Raw genomic sequence first — 17577 nt, 5'->3', positions numbered from 1 at the left:
TGAGAGCAGGCGGGCGGCTGAGTTTCGAACCATCTGGAGTCTGTGGAGGGAGCAGGAGGTGACACCGGTGAGTAGGGAGGTGAATAGTCAAGGCGGGTTTCTCCTCCTAGTTCAGCGGAGGACATGGATGCAGCGTTAGAGGAGCAAAGTGAATCCTGTACCATTTTGGTATGGGACTATGATTCCCATATGCCCATTGAGAGTATGACATAAGTATGTATGACTCTTATGTCTTATATGTCTTCTCAAAGTGGTCAGGATTCATGTATGGATGTGTTCTGTAGTACAGTAGAAGGATGGGGTAAAAAATAATGTTGGTACTGTGAATATATGATGGTTGGTGTGCACTGTTACTGGCAACACACTGCTGAGTAGAAACAGCGAGTGAATATGACACACAGAGAATTAATTGGATTCATGTATGTATTGATGTACAGTATGTATCAAATGATGGGGTATTAAGTAGTACATGTAATAATAATAATAATAATAATAATAATAATAATAATAATAATTGTAACCAGGGAGTAGCTGAAAAGGACTGTATAATTTAGGAAGGGGCTGGTTATCTAACTAAGGGAGCTAAAATAGGCAGTATAGGAGGATACAGGCAGGGGGCGACAGCAAACCGTTAGACTAGCAGTTAATGTCGTTAGCATTAGCAAGGGAACTAGCATTAGCATTAGCCTTCAAACAACTAGCATTAGCATTGGAGCTACAAACAACTAGCATTAGCATTGGAGCTACAAACAACTAGCATTAGCATTAGAGCTACAAACAACTAGCACACGGTATTACATATGAACAACACATTTATTACACGACGGTTGTATACATCCCCATAGATACATTCCCTCCCGGCCGGCCACACACACACACTCAATCACTCACTGACAGTCTCTGGCCTGAACAGGCTGATAGTCCAGTGGCGTGGTGCGCGTTGAGGCCTGGTTGAATGGCATGTGCGTCGATGAAGTGGTCCGTGTCGAAGCTCCGCTGGAGTCTGTGTTCGCTCGTGGAGGCGACGATTAATGTCCAGCTGGCGTCCCGCTTGGTCCAACGTTGAACACAACTAAAACGGGCTACACTGGTACACTCAATAATCGCTTTTCCTGGCGTCTTCAGTTGCTGCACGGTGTGCGCGCTGCTGAATCCGCCATCTTCGATTGACTTCGTTGCTTTCTCTCGTTCTGCTTCTCTCTCGTTCTGCTGCTCACCACACACTCTGACTGACTCCGCCCTTCCGTCTCTTATATAGGCACCACCGAACGTAACATCCGGGTCACAGACACACCCCGGATATACTACGTCATCAACATATATATAAACAGTACAATAATAATACATACACTTCACGAAACGTATATAATTGTATAAAATATAATAAAGAAATACCAGGGGCAAAATCGGGCTGGTTTGGGGAAACTAAACTGGCTCTAAAACTGTGGGCCTTCACAACAGCCGCCCCATGAAACCCTCGGTTTCAGTTAACTAAGAAGGCACACTGGCTAGGCTGCTCTAGCAGCGTGAAGTAGGAGGTGATAGTGTCGACCACTCTGCCTGTCTGCCAGGCGGCGCGCGGAAGGGACTGGTCCCTCACCAGTACCACGGCACCTTCGGACATCTTGTCTCTCTCCCTCAGCAGAATCTCCTGCTTCTCCTCCTTCTCCAGGGCGCGGATGTGCTCCTCGAAGCAGATCAGAGCGTCTTCCTGGTCCATGCTCTGCAGCGCCTCGTACGCAGCGAAGGAGGGGTCGTCCAGCAGGTACTGCTGGGCCTCGGACCAGGTGGTGCAGTAGGTGACGTTGGCCATGTTGTCCAGAATGCTCTTCAGCGCCTCCCAGTTCCTCTTCCTGAGCTGCTTGGCTTGTTCCTTCTCCTTCTTAGCCTGGTAGGCCTTAAACGCTTGCTTCTTCTCACTCAGCTTGGGCAGGGCGCTGTAGCGTGGGTCGTGGATGATCATTCTCATGGTTTGCTCCCATGACGCGTCGGATGAACCACCATCCTCCTCCAGAAGCTCTTTGAAGGCCTGCTTGGCCTCCTCTTCTGGGTTCTACTTTACTCTCTTCTTCGCCAACTTCGGCCTTTCCTCCTTGGAGGCGTCTACAATACTGGCTGAGACTTTCATGGCTGACGTGTACTTGACGGAGTTGACGGGTGCGTCAATGCTGACCTCGGCCACGTGAGGGTGCATGGCCACCTGCAGGTGTTCCTCGGCAACAGCTGTTGCCGCCATGGCACGGTAGCGCCACCACCGGGACTCCTTAGTCTGGGAGTTGTAGTAGTAGGTCTTCCCATCCAGAGACTTATGCTCTGTCCACAGAGACTTCTTCTTTGGTTGGTCATCCTGTGGTGAACCATTTGTGGTACTAACTGTTCCAGGTGCACTGGCAGCAATAGATTCCACTCCAGGCGGTCCGGTTGGTTGGTTTGCTTCTTCTGTTCGGACATGGAGGGATGACGTAGCTCTCCCGTCTCTATCTCTCCCCTCGGTAGCGCCTTGGAGGGCCCACCCAAGCGCAGTCTTAACAGCCATCGGGCAGCCTCGTGGTCCTCTCAGCGGAGGACGGAGCGACACGATCAGGTCAGCGTTGTCCGAGCCGATGAGAAGGGTTGGCTCCGCTCCTTCTATCGGGTGTAGGTCTACTCCCCGTAGGTGGGGATATCTTGCGCGTAACCTCTCCAGGGGGTAGTCGTAGCGCGAGAGCGCTAGCTGGTCGGCGGTGAAGACATTCTGAAGCCGATGTCTATCCGACGGCCGCCCCGCCGGGGAGATAGAGAAGTTGATTCTCGCCCCGGTAACCTCTTTAAGGTCGCGACGTATCGTGCGCAGAGTCAGCTTCTCCGCAGTCCCTTGGAGCCCCAACTGGCGCACTGCCCCCTGGAGAAGGATGGTCCGTTCCGACCCGTCGTCTAGAACGGCGTACGTGTCGTACACAGCGTTGTTGTGGTGAAGTCGGACCTTCACCACCTTCAGTAGAACCTTGGAGCCGCTGCTCTGTGGCGAGTCTAGGTAGTAGACAGGGGTTTCCTCTTCCGGTGCGCGACCGGACCTAGGGCTTCTGTTGCCCTCCGTGGACCTGGCGAGGGAGACCTCGTGTAGGATGTGGAGGTGGACCTCCTCACAGCGGTTGCACTTCCTCCTCAAGGTGCAGTTCTTCGCCAGATGGTCGCGCCCACAGTTCCAGCACCTCTTGTTCTCCTCGAGCCACCTCTGCTTGTCCTCGGTACTCAGGTTGTTGAAGTCACTGCACTCATTGAACCAGTGCTCGCTGGGGCAGTACGGACATGGCGGTGGCCCTCTCCGTCCCTTTTGAGGGGGTTGAGAGGAATCCTTTCCCTCAGGTCGGGTGGTCTTCTCTCTCCGAGGCTCCTCCTCCGTGTGCAGCACTCCTACTGGGCGTCCTCTGTTCGAGCTCGGCCGGTCCCAGCGGTCTCCCTTCTCCCTCTCCTTCTTCGGCTCAGCGTAACCCATGGCGTCTACGTTGGTGTCATGCACTTCCTCCAGTAGGAACTCCGCGAAGGCAGCCATGCTCAGACCCAACTTCCCGGGGTGACGAACGCGCTGCTGTCGCCGGAACCTCTCCTGCCGGAAGCGTGGGATCTTGCGGAGCAGCCGCTCTACGTTGGAGGTGCTGTTGATCTCGCTGGCGCCAGCTGGGCCCTGCGTCTTCAGCATCCCAACCAAGGTGTGCACGCGGAGCGCGAAGTCATCCAGCGCCCGGTCATCCTTGATGGGGGCCTGCTGTTCGAGGGCTTGCAGTTCAGCAAGGGCGTGGTTCCAGGGACGACCGTAGCGGGCATCCAAGTCAGCGAGCGCTCTGGTGTAAGGTGTCGGTGCGGAGGCATGGGCCAGTACCATGTTGTGGGCTCTGGGGTTCCTCACATGCTGAAGGAGAATCGCATATTTGTAGGACTCTGAGCAGGAGTTGTCCAAGAGCGTGTCTAGGCAGATGCGTAGCTCCACATACTGGCTCCTGTCCTCGTCCTTGAAGAAGGGGAACTTGGGTCCCTCCACCTGGGGGAACATCCTGTAGTGGATCATCGGTGCTGGAGTGACGGTCTGGGTGTCCGGCCTGCATGCATTTTGGTGCACTGGAGGACCTAGGGGTGTGCTACGCTCTTGGGGGATGACTCCCCTCCCGGGCAGCGACGCTGGCTCCCTCTGGGCCGCGTAGCGGTCGGGTCCCTGGTCCTCTTCCTTCCAGGTGGTCAGCTGGGCCTGTAGTTGGACAGTCCTGGCGGGGGTCATGGAGCCATCGGCGGGGGGTTCAGGAGATGGCACTCGAGAGGGCCGTGCGGATGATACTCTGGAGCTACAGGCCGACGGAGTTCTGCTGATGCACACGTCGCGCATGGTCTGCATCATTTCCTCCATCTTCTCTGCGTGCAGTTGCTCTCTCGCCATCTGCCTCTCCGCCGCGCGTTCCGCCCCCTCCATCTGGAGGCGCTCGCGCTCGTACTGGATGCGTTCCCTCTCTAACGCCTCCTGGCGCTGTCTCTCCGCCGCACGTTCCGCTCCGTTCATCTGCCTCTCCGTCTGGAGGCGGTCGCGCTCCATCTGGAAGCGTTCCCGTTCTAGCGCCTCCTGGCGCTGGAGGCATTCACGTTCTAGCGCCTCCTGGCGCTGTCTCTCCGTCTGGAGGCGGTCGCGCTCCATCTGGAAGCGTTCACGTTCTAGCGCCTCCTGGCGCTGTCTCTCCGCCGCGCGTTCCGCTCCGTTCATCTGGAGGCGTTCGCGTTCTAGCGTCTCCTGGCGCTGTCTCCCCGCCGCCTCCATCTGGAGGCGCTCGCGTTCTAGCGCCTCCTGGCGCTGTCTCCCCGCCGCCTCCATCTGGAGGCGCTCGCGCTCGAAATGGATGCGTTCCCTCTCTAACGCCATCTCGGCCTGTTGGCGCTCCCGCTCTAACGCCATCTCGGCCTGTTGGCGCATATATTCGGACAGCGCGGCACTACTCCCTCTGGAGTGCAGGCTATCCGCCCCAGAGGCATAACTGCCCACGGAAGCCCTGGACCGGTAGGAAGCCACTGAGCGGCAGGAGCTAGGTCTCGAGCGCGCCGTACTGGGAGGCAGATCGTGAAGGCTGAGGCCCTCCCTCTTCCGCCCGCAGGCGCTGTCGGACCGGGCCTCTCCTTCCTGTTCTTCCGTTTCCACGGCAAAACCCTGCGGTTCTGCCATCTCATCCTCAGGCTGGTGCTCTTTGAGGGCTGTCTCAGTGCTAGCCACCCGCGCGCCGGCGGACACCTCGGCCTCTCCGACCACTGTATCCCGTGGAGTGCGCTCCTCGCTACCACTCGGTGAGCTTTCGAGCTCAAGCTCATACTCCTGTAACCTCGGAGGCAACCGCGGGACTCTCTGTGGTCGTGGCTCTGGCTCAGGGGGCGGAGAAGGGGGGGTAACTGTCTGGTCTGGTTGGCTGCGCTCAGCCATGCTATCACTACACTACCTATCCGGCTCGAAGGACCAATTGTAACCAGGGAGTAGCTGAAAAGGACTGTATAATTTAGGAAGGGGCTGGTTATCTAACTAAGGGAGCTAAAATAGGCAGTATAGGAGGATACAGGCAGGGGGCGACAGCAAACCGTTAGACTAGCAGTTAATGTCGTTAGCATTAGCAAGGGAACTAGCATTAGCATTAGCCTTCAAACAACTAGCATTAGCATTGGAGCTACAAACAACTAGCATTAGCATTGGAGCTACAAACAACTAGCATTAGCATTAGAGCTACAAACAACTAGCACACGGTATTACATATGAACAACACATTTATTACACGACGGTTGTATACATCCCCATAGATACATTCCCTCCCGGCCGGCCACACACACACACTCAATCACTCACTGACAGTCTCTGGCCTGAACAGGCTGATAGTCCAGTGGCGTGGTGCGCGTTGAGGCCTGGTTGAATGGCATGTGCGTCGATGAAGTGGTCCGTGTCGAAGCTCCGCTGGAGTCTGTGTTCGCTCGTGGAGGCGACGATTAATGTCCAGCTGGCGTCCCGCTTGGTCCAACGTTGAACACAACTAAAACGGGCTACACTGGTACACTCAATAATCGCTTTTCCTGGCGTCTTCAGTTGCTGCACGGTGTGCGCGCTGCTGAATCCGCCATCTTCGATTGACTTCGTTGCTTTCTCTCGTTCTGCTTCTCTCTCGTTCTGCTGCTCACCACACACTCTGACTGACTCCGCCCTTCCGTCTCTTATATAGGCACCACCGAACGTAACATCCGGGTCACAGACACACCCCGGATATACTACGTCATCAACATATATATAAACAGTACAATAATAATACATACACTTCACGAAACGTATATAATTGTATAAAATATAATAAAGAAATACCAGGGGCAAAATCGGGCTGGTTTGGGGAAACTAAACTGGCTCTAAAACTGTGGGCCTTCACAACAATAATAATAATAATAACTTTATTTGTATAGCGCTTTTCTTGCAAACGTTGCAGCTCAAAGTACTTTAATCATTATATAATCTTAATTTAATTATTTTGTAATTTAAAGGCAATATTAAAAGGATGTAGATGATAGCGATGATATAATGCACTTTATTTATATACTTTTTATATCCTTGTTATTTTAGATTCCTATATTCTTATACCAATGTGCGATTTAAAGCCACACTCTGTGATTTTGCAATATGTATACAAACCAGCAAAGGGCAACCAGAAATGTAAACAACGACCCCAAAAGCATCCTGGGACATTTTCCCTTTACTGACTTGTCATTATGTAACACGTTAATTACACTTTAATAGTCTTGCCTATCTGTCTCTCTCTCTCTCTCTCTCTCTCTCTCTCTCTCTCTCTCTCTCTCTCTCTGTCTCTCTGTCTCTCTGTCTCTCTCTCTGTCTCTCTCTGTCTCTCTCTCTGTCTCTCTCTCTCTCTCTCTCTCTCTGTCTCTCTCTGTCTCTCTCTCTGTCTCTCTCTCTCTCTCTCTCTCTCTCTCTCTCTCTCTCTCTCTCTCTCTCTATGTCTCTCTCTCTTGCGCGCACGCGAGAGCGAGGTACGGTATCTGTCCAATTTGAAATAGCCCGCAGTGAAATGTGTTGTGTCAGATAAGCGGGGAGACTCATTGAGGGGCGGCGCAAAGCTTCCAGCTTCCGCTAGGGGACCCCCGGCTTTAACGGGGGGGCTTTAAGTTAGCCTGCGAGATGATGCGAAGCCTGATGAAGCGTGTGCTGAAGTGGCCTTCAGGGGTTACCGCTCTATCGCTCCGTCTGTTTGTCTTGAAAGACGGAAAGCAGGCGTGCGAGGGGTGAAAAAAAAGAGGATTGGATTCCTTCGTATTCTTTTCGAACTGTGTTTGTCTCTCTCTCTCTCTCTCTCTCTCTCTTTTTTGTCTTCTTTTTTTCCCGTGTGTGTGTTTGTGTTTTACGAGAGATTCTGTATTCCGGGCCGGAGAGAGAGAGAGCACATAAACATTGCTTTTCTGTTATCGGAAATGGTTAGGACGCGAGGGAGCGGAATGAGTGTTTGGGTATGGTGGAGGTCACTGTGGACGTGGGGAGGGTTGGGGTGTTGGTATGTATCGCAGGGCGCTGAGGTACGTGAGGTGGGTTATTGTGCTGTGGAGCGAGGGCGAGAGGTTTGGGGAGGTTTTCAATTCCCTTCAGATGGACAAAAGTATTGAACAGGCGAGTCAGAATCGCTCTCTATCTTCCACCGTAGACTGAAGACCTCCATCTCTTCAGGCTACACCTGAACTGTCCCTCCTAAAGACCTCCATCTCTTCAGGCTACACCTTAACTGTCCCTCCTGAAGACCTTCATCTCTTCAGGCTACACCTGAACTGTCCCTCCTGAAGACCTCCATCTCTTCAGTCTACACCTGAACTGTCCCTCCTGAAGACCTCCATCTCTTGTCCGTCATGAGACATCTACTTCCACCCTGTACAGTTTCTCTACCGTTAACAAGATTTTTTATTTTATTTTTCTAGCATGATGAACACCAATGGCCCCTGGCCCGAGCATAGATGACTTTCTCCAGCAAATGACCGGTGGATAGATGACTCACTGACATAGTCAGACATATTTGTTTGTCAAAATTAATCAAATAAAAAAAGTCAGAGTGGGTCCTCTGTGGCTCAGTTAGGTAGAGCACTGTGCTGGCAACACTTTTGTTGCGGGTTCGATTCCCGCTAGGACCATATATACTGAAAAATATATACCATACTTGTGACAACTATATGCTGCTCCTATACCACTGAAGAAATTAACTAAAACATTAGCTTGTTGAAGCTAAGCAAACGGTAGCTTGGTGAACTTGCTTACTGGTAACTTGCTTGTTGGACTCGCTGGCTTGTTATGTTAATTTAGCCTATTCAGCCTCCCAGGTATGTTCTTTATTGCTATTGTGTTGCTGAATAACTGTTAATGTGTTACGTTAACATACCGGACTTCTATTCAAGCCTGTTGTTCTGTGTGCTATTGTGTAGTTGAATAAACTTGCCTTTCCAGATTAAATGTCTGTTCTCGGTCTTGGATTTTGTGAAATACATTTCTAAATAAATGCGAGTTATAGTCCAGTGTCCAGTGTTTTTCTCCACTTAATGGCGCATTTTTTGACTGATGCGACTTATACTACGGAGCGACTTATAGTCCGGAAAATACGGTACAGGCCACTCACACAAGACAGTCTCAGACAGAGGCTACTCCTTTACGAGAGAGAGAGAGCGAGTGCGATTCCACGATTCCAAAAACCACCTCCACTACCCCCCTGTGCTCCTAGCTCTCTACGGTGTCGGTGTCTTTAGAAGGTCAAACTGCTCTTTTCGGTAAAAAAAATAAAAGAGGACAAGCAAACACATTTAGTATATCTCTTGTTCCCCCTCGTTTCCACGTCCAGCCCCCTCTGGCGGTTCTCTCCTCTCTCAAGGCGTTGTCTGACGCGAAAGGTTGAGTGAAAAATCACAGTGTGGGAGAATATTAAAACTGCCTCCGAGAATGTTTTCAAAGGCCCATCCATCACGCAGGAAGTGTTTGTAGTGTTCAGAGTAACCTTGTGCAGAGAGAGAGAGAGGCCCTAATGGCGGTGCCTGCACGTTAACCTCTCCCCGTGAACAGGGGAGGGGCATCATTATCTCCAACGACTTTCCGCTGAAGGACTCGGAGGAGGAGGGACTGCGCGCACACACACACACAACACACACACACACACACACACACACCCGGTCCAACACACACACGCGCACACACACACACACACATGCACACACACAGACGTACACACACAGGCACACACACAGATGAAGGCACACATACGCACACACACACACACACACACACACACACACACATACACACACACACACACACACAGACGCAGGCACACACACACACAAACACACACACACGTCCTCACCGAAAGCGGGAAGTACATCGTTATGTCGCACACGGGCACACACACACGCCACGCAGAATCAAGAGATGACCTGGAAGTACATCATTATCTGAGCGGGCCCGCAAGGCAGGATTACCCCACGGTGCACCAGTGTGCCGGACCGAGAGAGCTTCCGAACAGAAATTGAATTTAAAGTTCAAACGGCATGTCTGGCAGGCTGATAGAAACACCTTCAGCTGCTAGGTATGTGGTTAGCAAAACTCTCTACCCCTCTCTCTCTCTCTCTCTCTCTCTCTCTCTCATCTCTCTCTCTCTCTCTCTCTCTCTCTCTCATCTCTCTCTCTCTCTCTCTCTCTCTCTCTCTCAGGTAGACCCTCCCCCTCTCTCTCTCTCTCTCTCTCTCTCTCCCCCCCCGCGCTAGCGTGTTAGTGCCACCATGTCATGTATTCCTGTCTTCCCCTTCGAATTGAGGGGAGAGAGCGATAGAGAGAGAGAGGGAGAGGAGGCATGCTTTACATTTGACGTGATGCCACATCCAATCAGAGGCTCGTCTGTAAACGGGGGGGGGGGGGGGGGCGTGGAGGCGGACTAGGGTTCGATGTTTGAAGCGGTGATTTAATTATTCAAGAATCGTCAGGATGTTTCGAGGTTCCTTCGCTTCGAATTGCATGTTTTGCCTTCTCACTGTACGTGCGGTGAAGGTATAGGATCCATGCTGTGTGTTTGTGTGTGGGGGGGGGTGTGTGTGGGGGGGGGTGTGCCTCAAGCTGGTGAGTAATTGTTTATTAAAGCCGTGTTGCTGGGGTGTGCTGGTTTAATGGCTATGGATTAAACAACCAGGCTGGGTTCATTTAACCCATTGATTGGAAAGTCATGTTTAGTTGAAACTATTGGCTCTGTGTGTGTGTGTGTGTGTGTGCGCACGCTCTTTCTAAACTAAAAAAAAACAAAAAACCTCTGAAAAATATTCCAATATTTAATTGAAATAACTTTTGATGTTGTTTCCGTCTGCTCCTTTCTTCCCTCCAATCAGCTTCTGAACGGTGACTGAACTAAACTGAACTAAGCCAGATTCTCTCTGTTTTGCTTTTTTGGACTCATTCTCTCCATGTTGTCCCTCCCTCCCTCCCTCTCCCCCTCCTCTCCCTCTCTCTCTCTACCCACCCCTCCTCCCCCTCCTCTCCCTCTCTCTCTCTCTACCCCACCCTCCTCCCCCTCCTCTCCATCTGTCTCTCTCTACCCACCCTCCTCCCCCTCTCTCCCTCTCTCTCTCTACCCACCCTCCTCCCCCCTCCTCTCCCTCTCTCTCTCTCTACCCACCCTCCTCCCCCTCCTCTCCCTCTCTCTCTCTCTCTACCCACCCTCCTCCCCCTCCTCTCCCTCTGTCTCTCTCTACCCACCCTCATCCCCCTCTCTCCCTCTCTCTCTCTACCCACCCTCCTCTCCCTCTCTCTCTCTCTCTACCCACCCTCCTCTCCCTCTCTCTCTCTCTACCCACCATCCTCCCCCTCCTCTCCCTCTCTCTCTCTCTACCCACCCTCCTTCCCCTCCTCTCCCGCTCTCTCTCTCTACCCACCCTCCTCCCCCTCCTCTCCCTCTGTCTCTCTCTACCCACCCTCCTCCCCCTCTCTCCCTCTCTCTCTCTACCCACCCTCCTCCCCCTCTCTCCCTCTCTCTCTCTACCCACCCTCCTCCCCCTCCTCTCCCTCTCCCTCTCTCTCTCTCCTCAGGACGGGATGGGTAACCTGCGCGTCACCAAAGAGGGGATCAGGCTCGAGGGCGTGTCGGAGTTCCTGCTCCCTCTCTACGTGAAAGAAATCCAGTCCAGGAGGGTAAGAGACAGGGACGTCGAGTCCCCTGATGATGTCACCCCCCACGTCATTCATAAGATAACTGTCACGTAGGCGTCACTGACCACATGACCTGACTTTTTCAAAATAATTCTCGTGACGTTAGAATTATAAGGTTTTTTTTTGGTCAAAATTGAGTTTTTTACATAATCTGATCCATTAGGTGTTTATTAATGCCTGTGTGGTGTTATTTTTTTTTGTTAGTAATTAATCAAATACAAAGGTTCCATCTCACAAAACATAATGGAATGTCAAAACTCAATATCGCTCAATATCTCTGAACTACCCTAAACGGAGATAGAACCTTATAATTCTAAGCTCACGTTCTGGTGCCCTAGTGCTTTTTAAAAATAATTCTGGTACCCTAGTGTTTTTTTAAAATAATTCTGGTACCCTAGTGCTTTTTAAAAATAATTCTAGTACCCTAGTGCTTTTTAAAAATATTTCTGGTACCCTAGTGCTTTAAAAAAAATAATTCTGGTATTCTAGTGCTTTTTAAAAAGAATTCTGGTACCCTAGTGCTTTTTAAAAAAGGCAATTTGGGGAAAGGAAAGGGAAGGGAAGAGAAGGTTGAAGCTGCCTGCTGTTGATAAAGGTGCCCCCCAGATGCACGCTGCCTCTCTTTTTTACGCTTTTGAGCGTTTCCCGCCACGGTCACAACAACCTGGGTGACAGAGGGGCCCGGAATCTCTCTGGGGGAACGTTTGGAAACGCAATGGAGCTGTCACTTTGCACCCTAGCTCCACGTGGCCTGGTGTGTGTGTGTCTGTGTCTGTGTGTGTGTGTGTGCGTGTGTGTGTGTACGTATGTCTGTGTCTGTGTCTGTGTGCGTGCGTGTGTGTGTATGTATGTCTGTGTCTGTGTCTGTGTGTGTGTGTGTGTGTGTCTCTGTGTGTGTCTGTGTCTGTGTCTCTGTCTGTGTGTGTGTGTCTGTGTGTGTGTGTGTGTGTGTACGTATGTCTGTGTCTGTGTGTGTGTCTGTGTGTGTGTCTGTGTCTGTGTCTGTGTCTCTGTCTGTGTGTGTGTGTGTGTGTGTGTGTGTGTGTGTACCGTGATTGCGTAGCAGCAGGGGTGCAGGGTGTAATGTGCGTGACAGAGGAAGTGACTGTCGGGCGCTTTCGTATCGTCTCAGACGCCGCTGTTAAACATCTAATGAGAGAAGCTCTCACAGCGTGCGCGCGTGTGTGTGTACGTGTGTACGTGTGTCTTTGTCTTGTGTCTTTGTCTGTATCTGCACGGTGTGTGCGTGCGTGCGTGCGCGCATGCGTGTGGCATGCATTGCCCTTCCGAGCCATCACAGAGACACTGCACACACAAACACACAAACGACCGTCGACACACACGTAGGGAAGGCTTGTAGTTATGCCTGATGAGATCCCCCCCCACATCGATAATTTCCCCAACGTGGAGGTCTCTGTCTGCATATCTAAACACAGCTCTGACACGCAGATCAACACTGCCCTGACTCTCCTAATCCCCTGACTTTAAGAATTGAATGATGGATGTGTTTGAAAAAGCTCTCTCTCTTATGTTCCAGAAAATATCTTCATTTTCTCTCTCTGGGAGCAGCGAGTGTTAAGTTAAGGAGATTGGTTTAGGCGCTACTCTTGACTTGTGCTGAACAGCGAATGAACACTAATTACTGAAGCGAGATTGCCTGCGTGGAAGATAACCTCCCTTGTGAAGGAGTACAGCTTCCTGTCAATAAATCAAAGAGCGCGCTGGCTCGCTCGAACCCCTTTCTCTGGAGCATCGTCTGTCATCAGATAAATAGAGGGTTTCGGTTTGGGGTACGCACCGTGTGTGTGTGTGTGGGAGCACGTGTGTTGTGTATGTACGCACACGTGTGTGTTTTTTGTTTAAGTCCCTAGCTTCTCTTCATACTTCCTGATCCGTCCCCCCGGCATATCAAAGCGAGCCGTGTGGGCTCCGCTCTTAAACACAACCCCCCCCACAGGGGGGCGAAGACTCGCAGAGAAACTCCCAATCCTCCCCTCAGGAGTTGTTTAGATTGTTTCTGTTCTGTGGGGGGAGGGGGGGGGGGGGGGGGGGGTGGTTGGGTGCCAGAATTAGGGTAATCTGAAAAGTGCGGTTCCAAGTGTTCTGGTTTTAGCGGTTAGCGGGTTTTAGCGGTTAGCGGCTTTAGCCCTGGTGAGAAAGAGCACTGTGTTCCTGTTCACATGTTGTGCCACTGGGACTAATAGGATCTGGGGGGGCTCACATCACACTATGGGGGGCCCACCGACACAGCATGGTGAGGGAGGCGGGGGGGGGGGGGGGGCCGAGAGAAAGAAAGGCTTTCCTTTCTTCCTGTTTATTTTTTTCCCCTTCATATTCTTCAACTAATTCTGCTTTTATATACGCGTGCACACACACCCACACGCACACCTACGTACACACGCATACACACACACACACACACACACACACACACTGTATCAAGACGCCCGCCTCATAAACAGAGGGGGAAAAGAAAATAGAACATCAGGACAACATGACGGCATCCGGCTACATACATAAGCTTCTAGAATATCTCCTCTACCCCCGCCAAAGCAACAACATTTGAATCGAAAAAAAGAAGGAAATTAAAAACTCAACCACCAAAGCCATGGAATCGAAATGGAGCTTCTGCTTTTGGAAGCGCAAGAGTCTCAATTTACATTTTTACATAATTTTAATCTAATCTTCATATTACGCTGCAAGGGGGTTGAACAGTTTGTTTTCTGCACCAGTGGAATAAACAGATTTGTACAGCTGGGTTTAATTAACGGGCTGACAGTTGAACTGGGATTCTTACTTTGCTGTTGACCTCACAACCACCTCCGGGACGCCACAGGTGATTGACTTGAGTTGATTCATTGAGTCTGATTCATTTGAGTCTGATTCACTTCAGTCTGATTCACTTGACACTGATTCACTTGACACTGATTCATTGAGTCTGATTCACTTGACACTGATTCATTGAGTCTGATTCACTTGACACTGATTCATTGAGTCTGATTCATTGAGTCTGATTCATTGAGAAAGCTAGTCCTTAGTAGGTCTCCTCCATCTTGCTTCGACCTATCCTGTGCTCACAGCTCTGTGCAGATCAAGGAAAGGAGTCAAGGAGAGGAAGCTACCTTAGACTATTGGGATGCACCCAAGGTCAAACAGCTATGAACAGCCAAGAGTTCCCATGACTCACCCCCATCCAACCCTACACCTCAGTCAGACATAAAGTAACCCCCATCCAACCCTACACCTCTGTCAGCCATAGACACAACCCCCATCCAACCCTACACCTCTGTCAGACATAAACTAACCCCCCTCCAACCCTACACCTCTGTCAGCCATAGACTCACCCCCATCCAACCCTACACCTCTGTCAGACATAAACTAACCCCCCTCCAACCCTACACCTCTGTCAGCCATAGACTCACCCCCATCCAACCCTACACCTCTGTCAGACATAAACTAACCCCCCTCCAACCCTACACCTCTGTCAGACATAGACTCACCCCCCTCCAACCCTAAACCTCTGTCAGACATAGCTAGAGGCGTGAGACCTCGCCACATGTCAAACTAGTCAAATAACTCCTGCCTTCATCCACCAGACTCTGTTCAACACTTTAACCTTTCTGAAAGAAAAGAAGAAGAAAACACAGTTCTTCCTCCAGGTTGACTTTGGAACATTTTCCTTCAGCTTCTAGCAAACAAGAACTCTCTGCAAAACAGTCCTACCCAGGCGGAGAAGAGTCAAGACGACGCACATCAACACATCCCAACAAGCCATCGTCTCCGGGGCGTGGGGGAAAAAAATCCAGCGAAAAACACAAACACCTTCTCCCATTTACATTTACATTTACATCTCCCAACCGCTCCACAGCCAGACGAGCTGCTCTAACGCCCGGGCCCTCCCGTGTTGGCTTACCGTGTTCTAAGCGTGTTCTGGGCTGTCGTCCTCTCCCTCCATGCAGTTGAGGAACGAGCCGGGGCCTCCCTCCTGACACACACTCTTCTAATTGTCCCCCCAGGGAGGGAATCAGAGTCTCATCACCTCCACCCCCCCCCTCCTCCTCTCCCCAAATAAAAACACATTCTCTCTTTCTCCTCTCACTTCATTTTTCTCTCCGCCCTCTCTCTCATCCGCTGTCTCTCTCTCTCTCCCCCCCCCCCTCTCTCTCCTTCTCTCTCTCCTTCTCTCTCTCTCCCTCTCTCTCTCTTCCTCTCTCTCCCTCCCTCTCTCTCGCTCTCTCCCTCTCTCTCTCTCTCCCTCTCTCTCTCTACCTCTCTCTCTCCCTCTCTCTCTCTCTCTCTCTCTCTCTCTCTCTCTCTCTCTCTCTCTCCTACCCCCCTTCCCTCCCCCTCCCTCCTCTCCTCCCTCCTCTCCTCCCTGCTCCCAGGTGACAGTCTAGATCATGTAGAATGGCTGGGTAAGGACTTTTTCCTCTCTAGCTACAATGTGACAAAAGTTCCCTCCTCCAGGCAATTATTACACAGCTTTTCCACACAGCCCTACAGCTTCATGAAAAACCGTGACTTTTTTTGGGCCATTTTGTCAGTTTGAGATTTATTGCTTCGCGCTCTCGGATATTGTATTTTCTCTTCGGGGTCAGGTTTAAACAAGTGGAAAGTTGTTATGTACTGTAACTCCATCTCTGTAATTGGGTTAGTCTCAGTTCTGAGAGGAGAGTAGTGGCTTTCGACAGCTGGAATTGATTTTGGAATTGACGTCACGGTATTCAAACCAATGTGACAAGTATGGTGCTCTCAAACTATGATGCCGAAAAAAGTAAAGAGAAAAAAGAAAGAAAATAGAGGTGTTTTAATGAAATAACAACACATGTAAAGATATACAAACAATGTTTCTAATCGATGTCCCATTGGTTGGTTGGTATGTTGACAGACAGGCAAGCGCAAAGCCTCTCCCTGCATGTTTTCTGTTCCACCAAATCCTTTGCCATGACCCGAGTCAACAGGTCACGTCACACGAGTGAAATGGCTGCTCGCTTTTTCATTTAATCAAATATATCATTCATTTAATAAACATCAGCTTCTACCCTTGACAGGCAAAATCATAATGGGAAATGACATACCAGTATAGACCATGTGTTAGGGATTACACCAGTGTAAGCATGTACACCATATGTCATAGGACGAGCCAGTCCTTCTCGCCCAACATCAGTAGGGTTTGGTACCGTTTGGTTTTATTCGATACCGGTGCCAAATCGGTACTTAAATCGGTACTTTTGATAAAAAATAAATAAATATATAAGTGTTTCCTCCAGGATTTTTCACATCAGTTGCGGGGTGGTCACTGACGCGATTTTCCGAGTGCACACCATTAATGCCGAGCGGCGATGTTTTATATAAGGTGATCAAATACCAACATATCCTGAGGCTACAGCTGCAGCAGAACATGGGGAACTACAGCACTGAATATAGGTTACCGTATAATATACATGTGACTGACAGATACGCCCAAGACACACACACACACACACACACACAGTGAAAGATAATCAGCTCATTGAATATGAAGTATACAAGAGTACACACAGAACCGGGAACGCGCATACAGCACTGAACAACATCCGTAGAATATAAACTTGTGACTGACAGTCACATACATACACACACACACACACACACACACACACACACACACACACACACACACACACACTGAAATATTATCAGCTCATCAATATGAAGTAGGCCTACATGAGAGTACACGCACAAAACGGGCTAATGTTACTCATTAACTGTTTACACAAGTAAAATCACAGTGTGACAGTCAGATGGAGCATTCGGTAAACAATCAACAGCAAGGTAATGCATCAGCTGAGTTAAAGAAAACCAACTTTTACCTTTGATGACAGCGACATGAGCCCTGTTTTCCCGTACCTCCGCCGTTATATTATTATTATTTTTGCCCCGCACATATTGCCCTGTAGTTAGACCACGCGACCACAGCTTCCTTGTGTCTCTTATTGTCCAAATGTTCCCTGAATCTTAGCTGCATGTTTTTCCAGCATGTAAATCCGTTGTCAATAAAAATTCGACTCCAATTATTTTCCCCTGCCAATGTCGTTGTTAATGTGATGGAGAGACGCAAAGGAGAGGGATTTCCTGAAATCCAAATTTGCCGCTAAATTCAGACCAATCACAAAACTGTTTTGCAAGCGCGTCGCCTCGCACTTGTTGAGAGCGATTCAGTCTCTGAGTGGAACTTTAACAGGCGATGTCACGTGCGGTTGCATGTAACGTCGGTTTCGGACACCAGGGGCCGACAGAGGAACCGAAACGAGGAACCGAAATCTCTCTTGTAATTAGGTTCGGTAGGTACCGAATGTAAAGTGGTTTTCGGTACCCAACCCTAAATA

At 50.3% G+C, this 17577-nt stretch overlaps 1 protein-coding gene across 1 annotated transcript in view; it reads left to right on the top strand.

Annotated features, from left to right (window-relative positions):
* The window catches only part of sgcz (sarcoglycan zeta), a gene marked incomplete at both ends in the record, with an annotated part of 233820 nt that overhangs the window by 153087 nt on the left and 63156 nt on the right, over nucleotides 1-17577 (top strand). The window contains 1 exon segment of the mRNA XM_080534635.1: nucleotides 11090-11191. Coding sequence (XP_080390761.1) covers nucleotides 11090-11191 — 102 coding nt within the window.

This window comes from Nansenia antarctica (assembly GCF_963989245.1).
Source record: "Nansenia antarctica genome assembly, chromosome: 6".
In the NCBI taxonomy this organism is placed as follows: domain Eukaryota; kingdom Metazoa; phylum Chordata; class Actinopteri; order Argentiniformes; family Microstomatidae; genus Nansenia; species Nansenia antarctica.
This window is presented reverse-complemented; position numbering and strand designations above follow the sequence as displayed.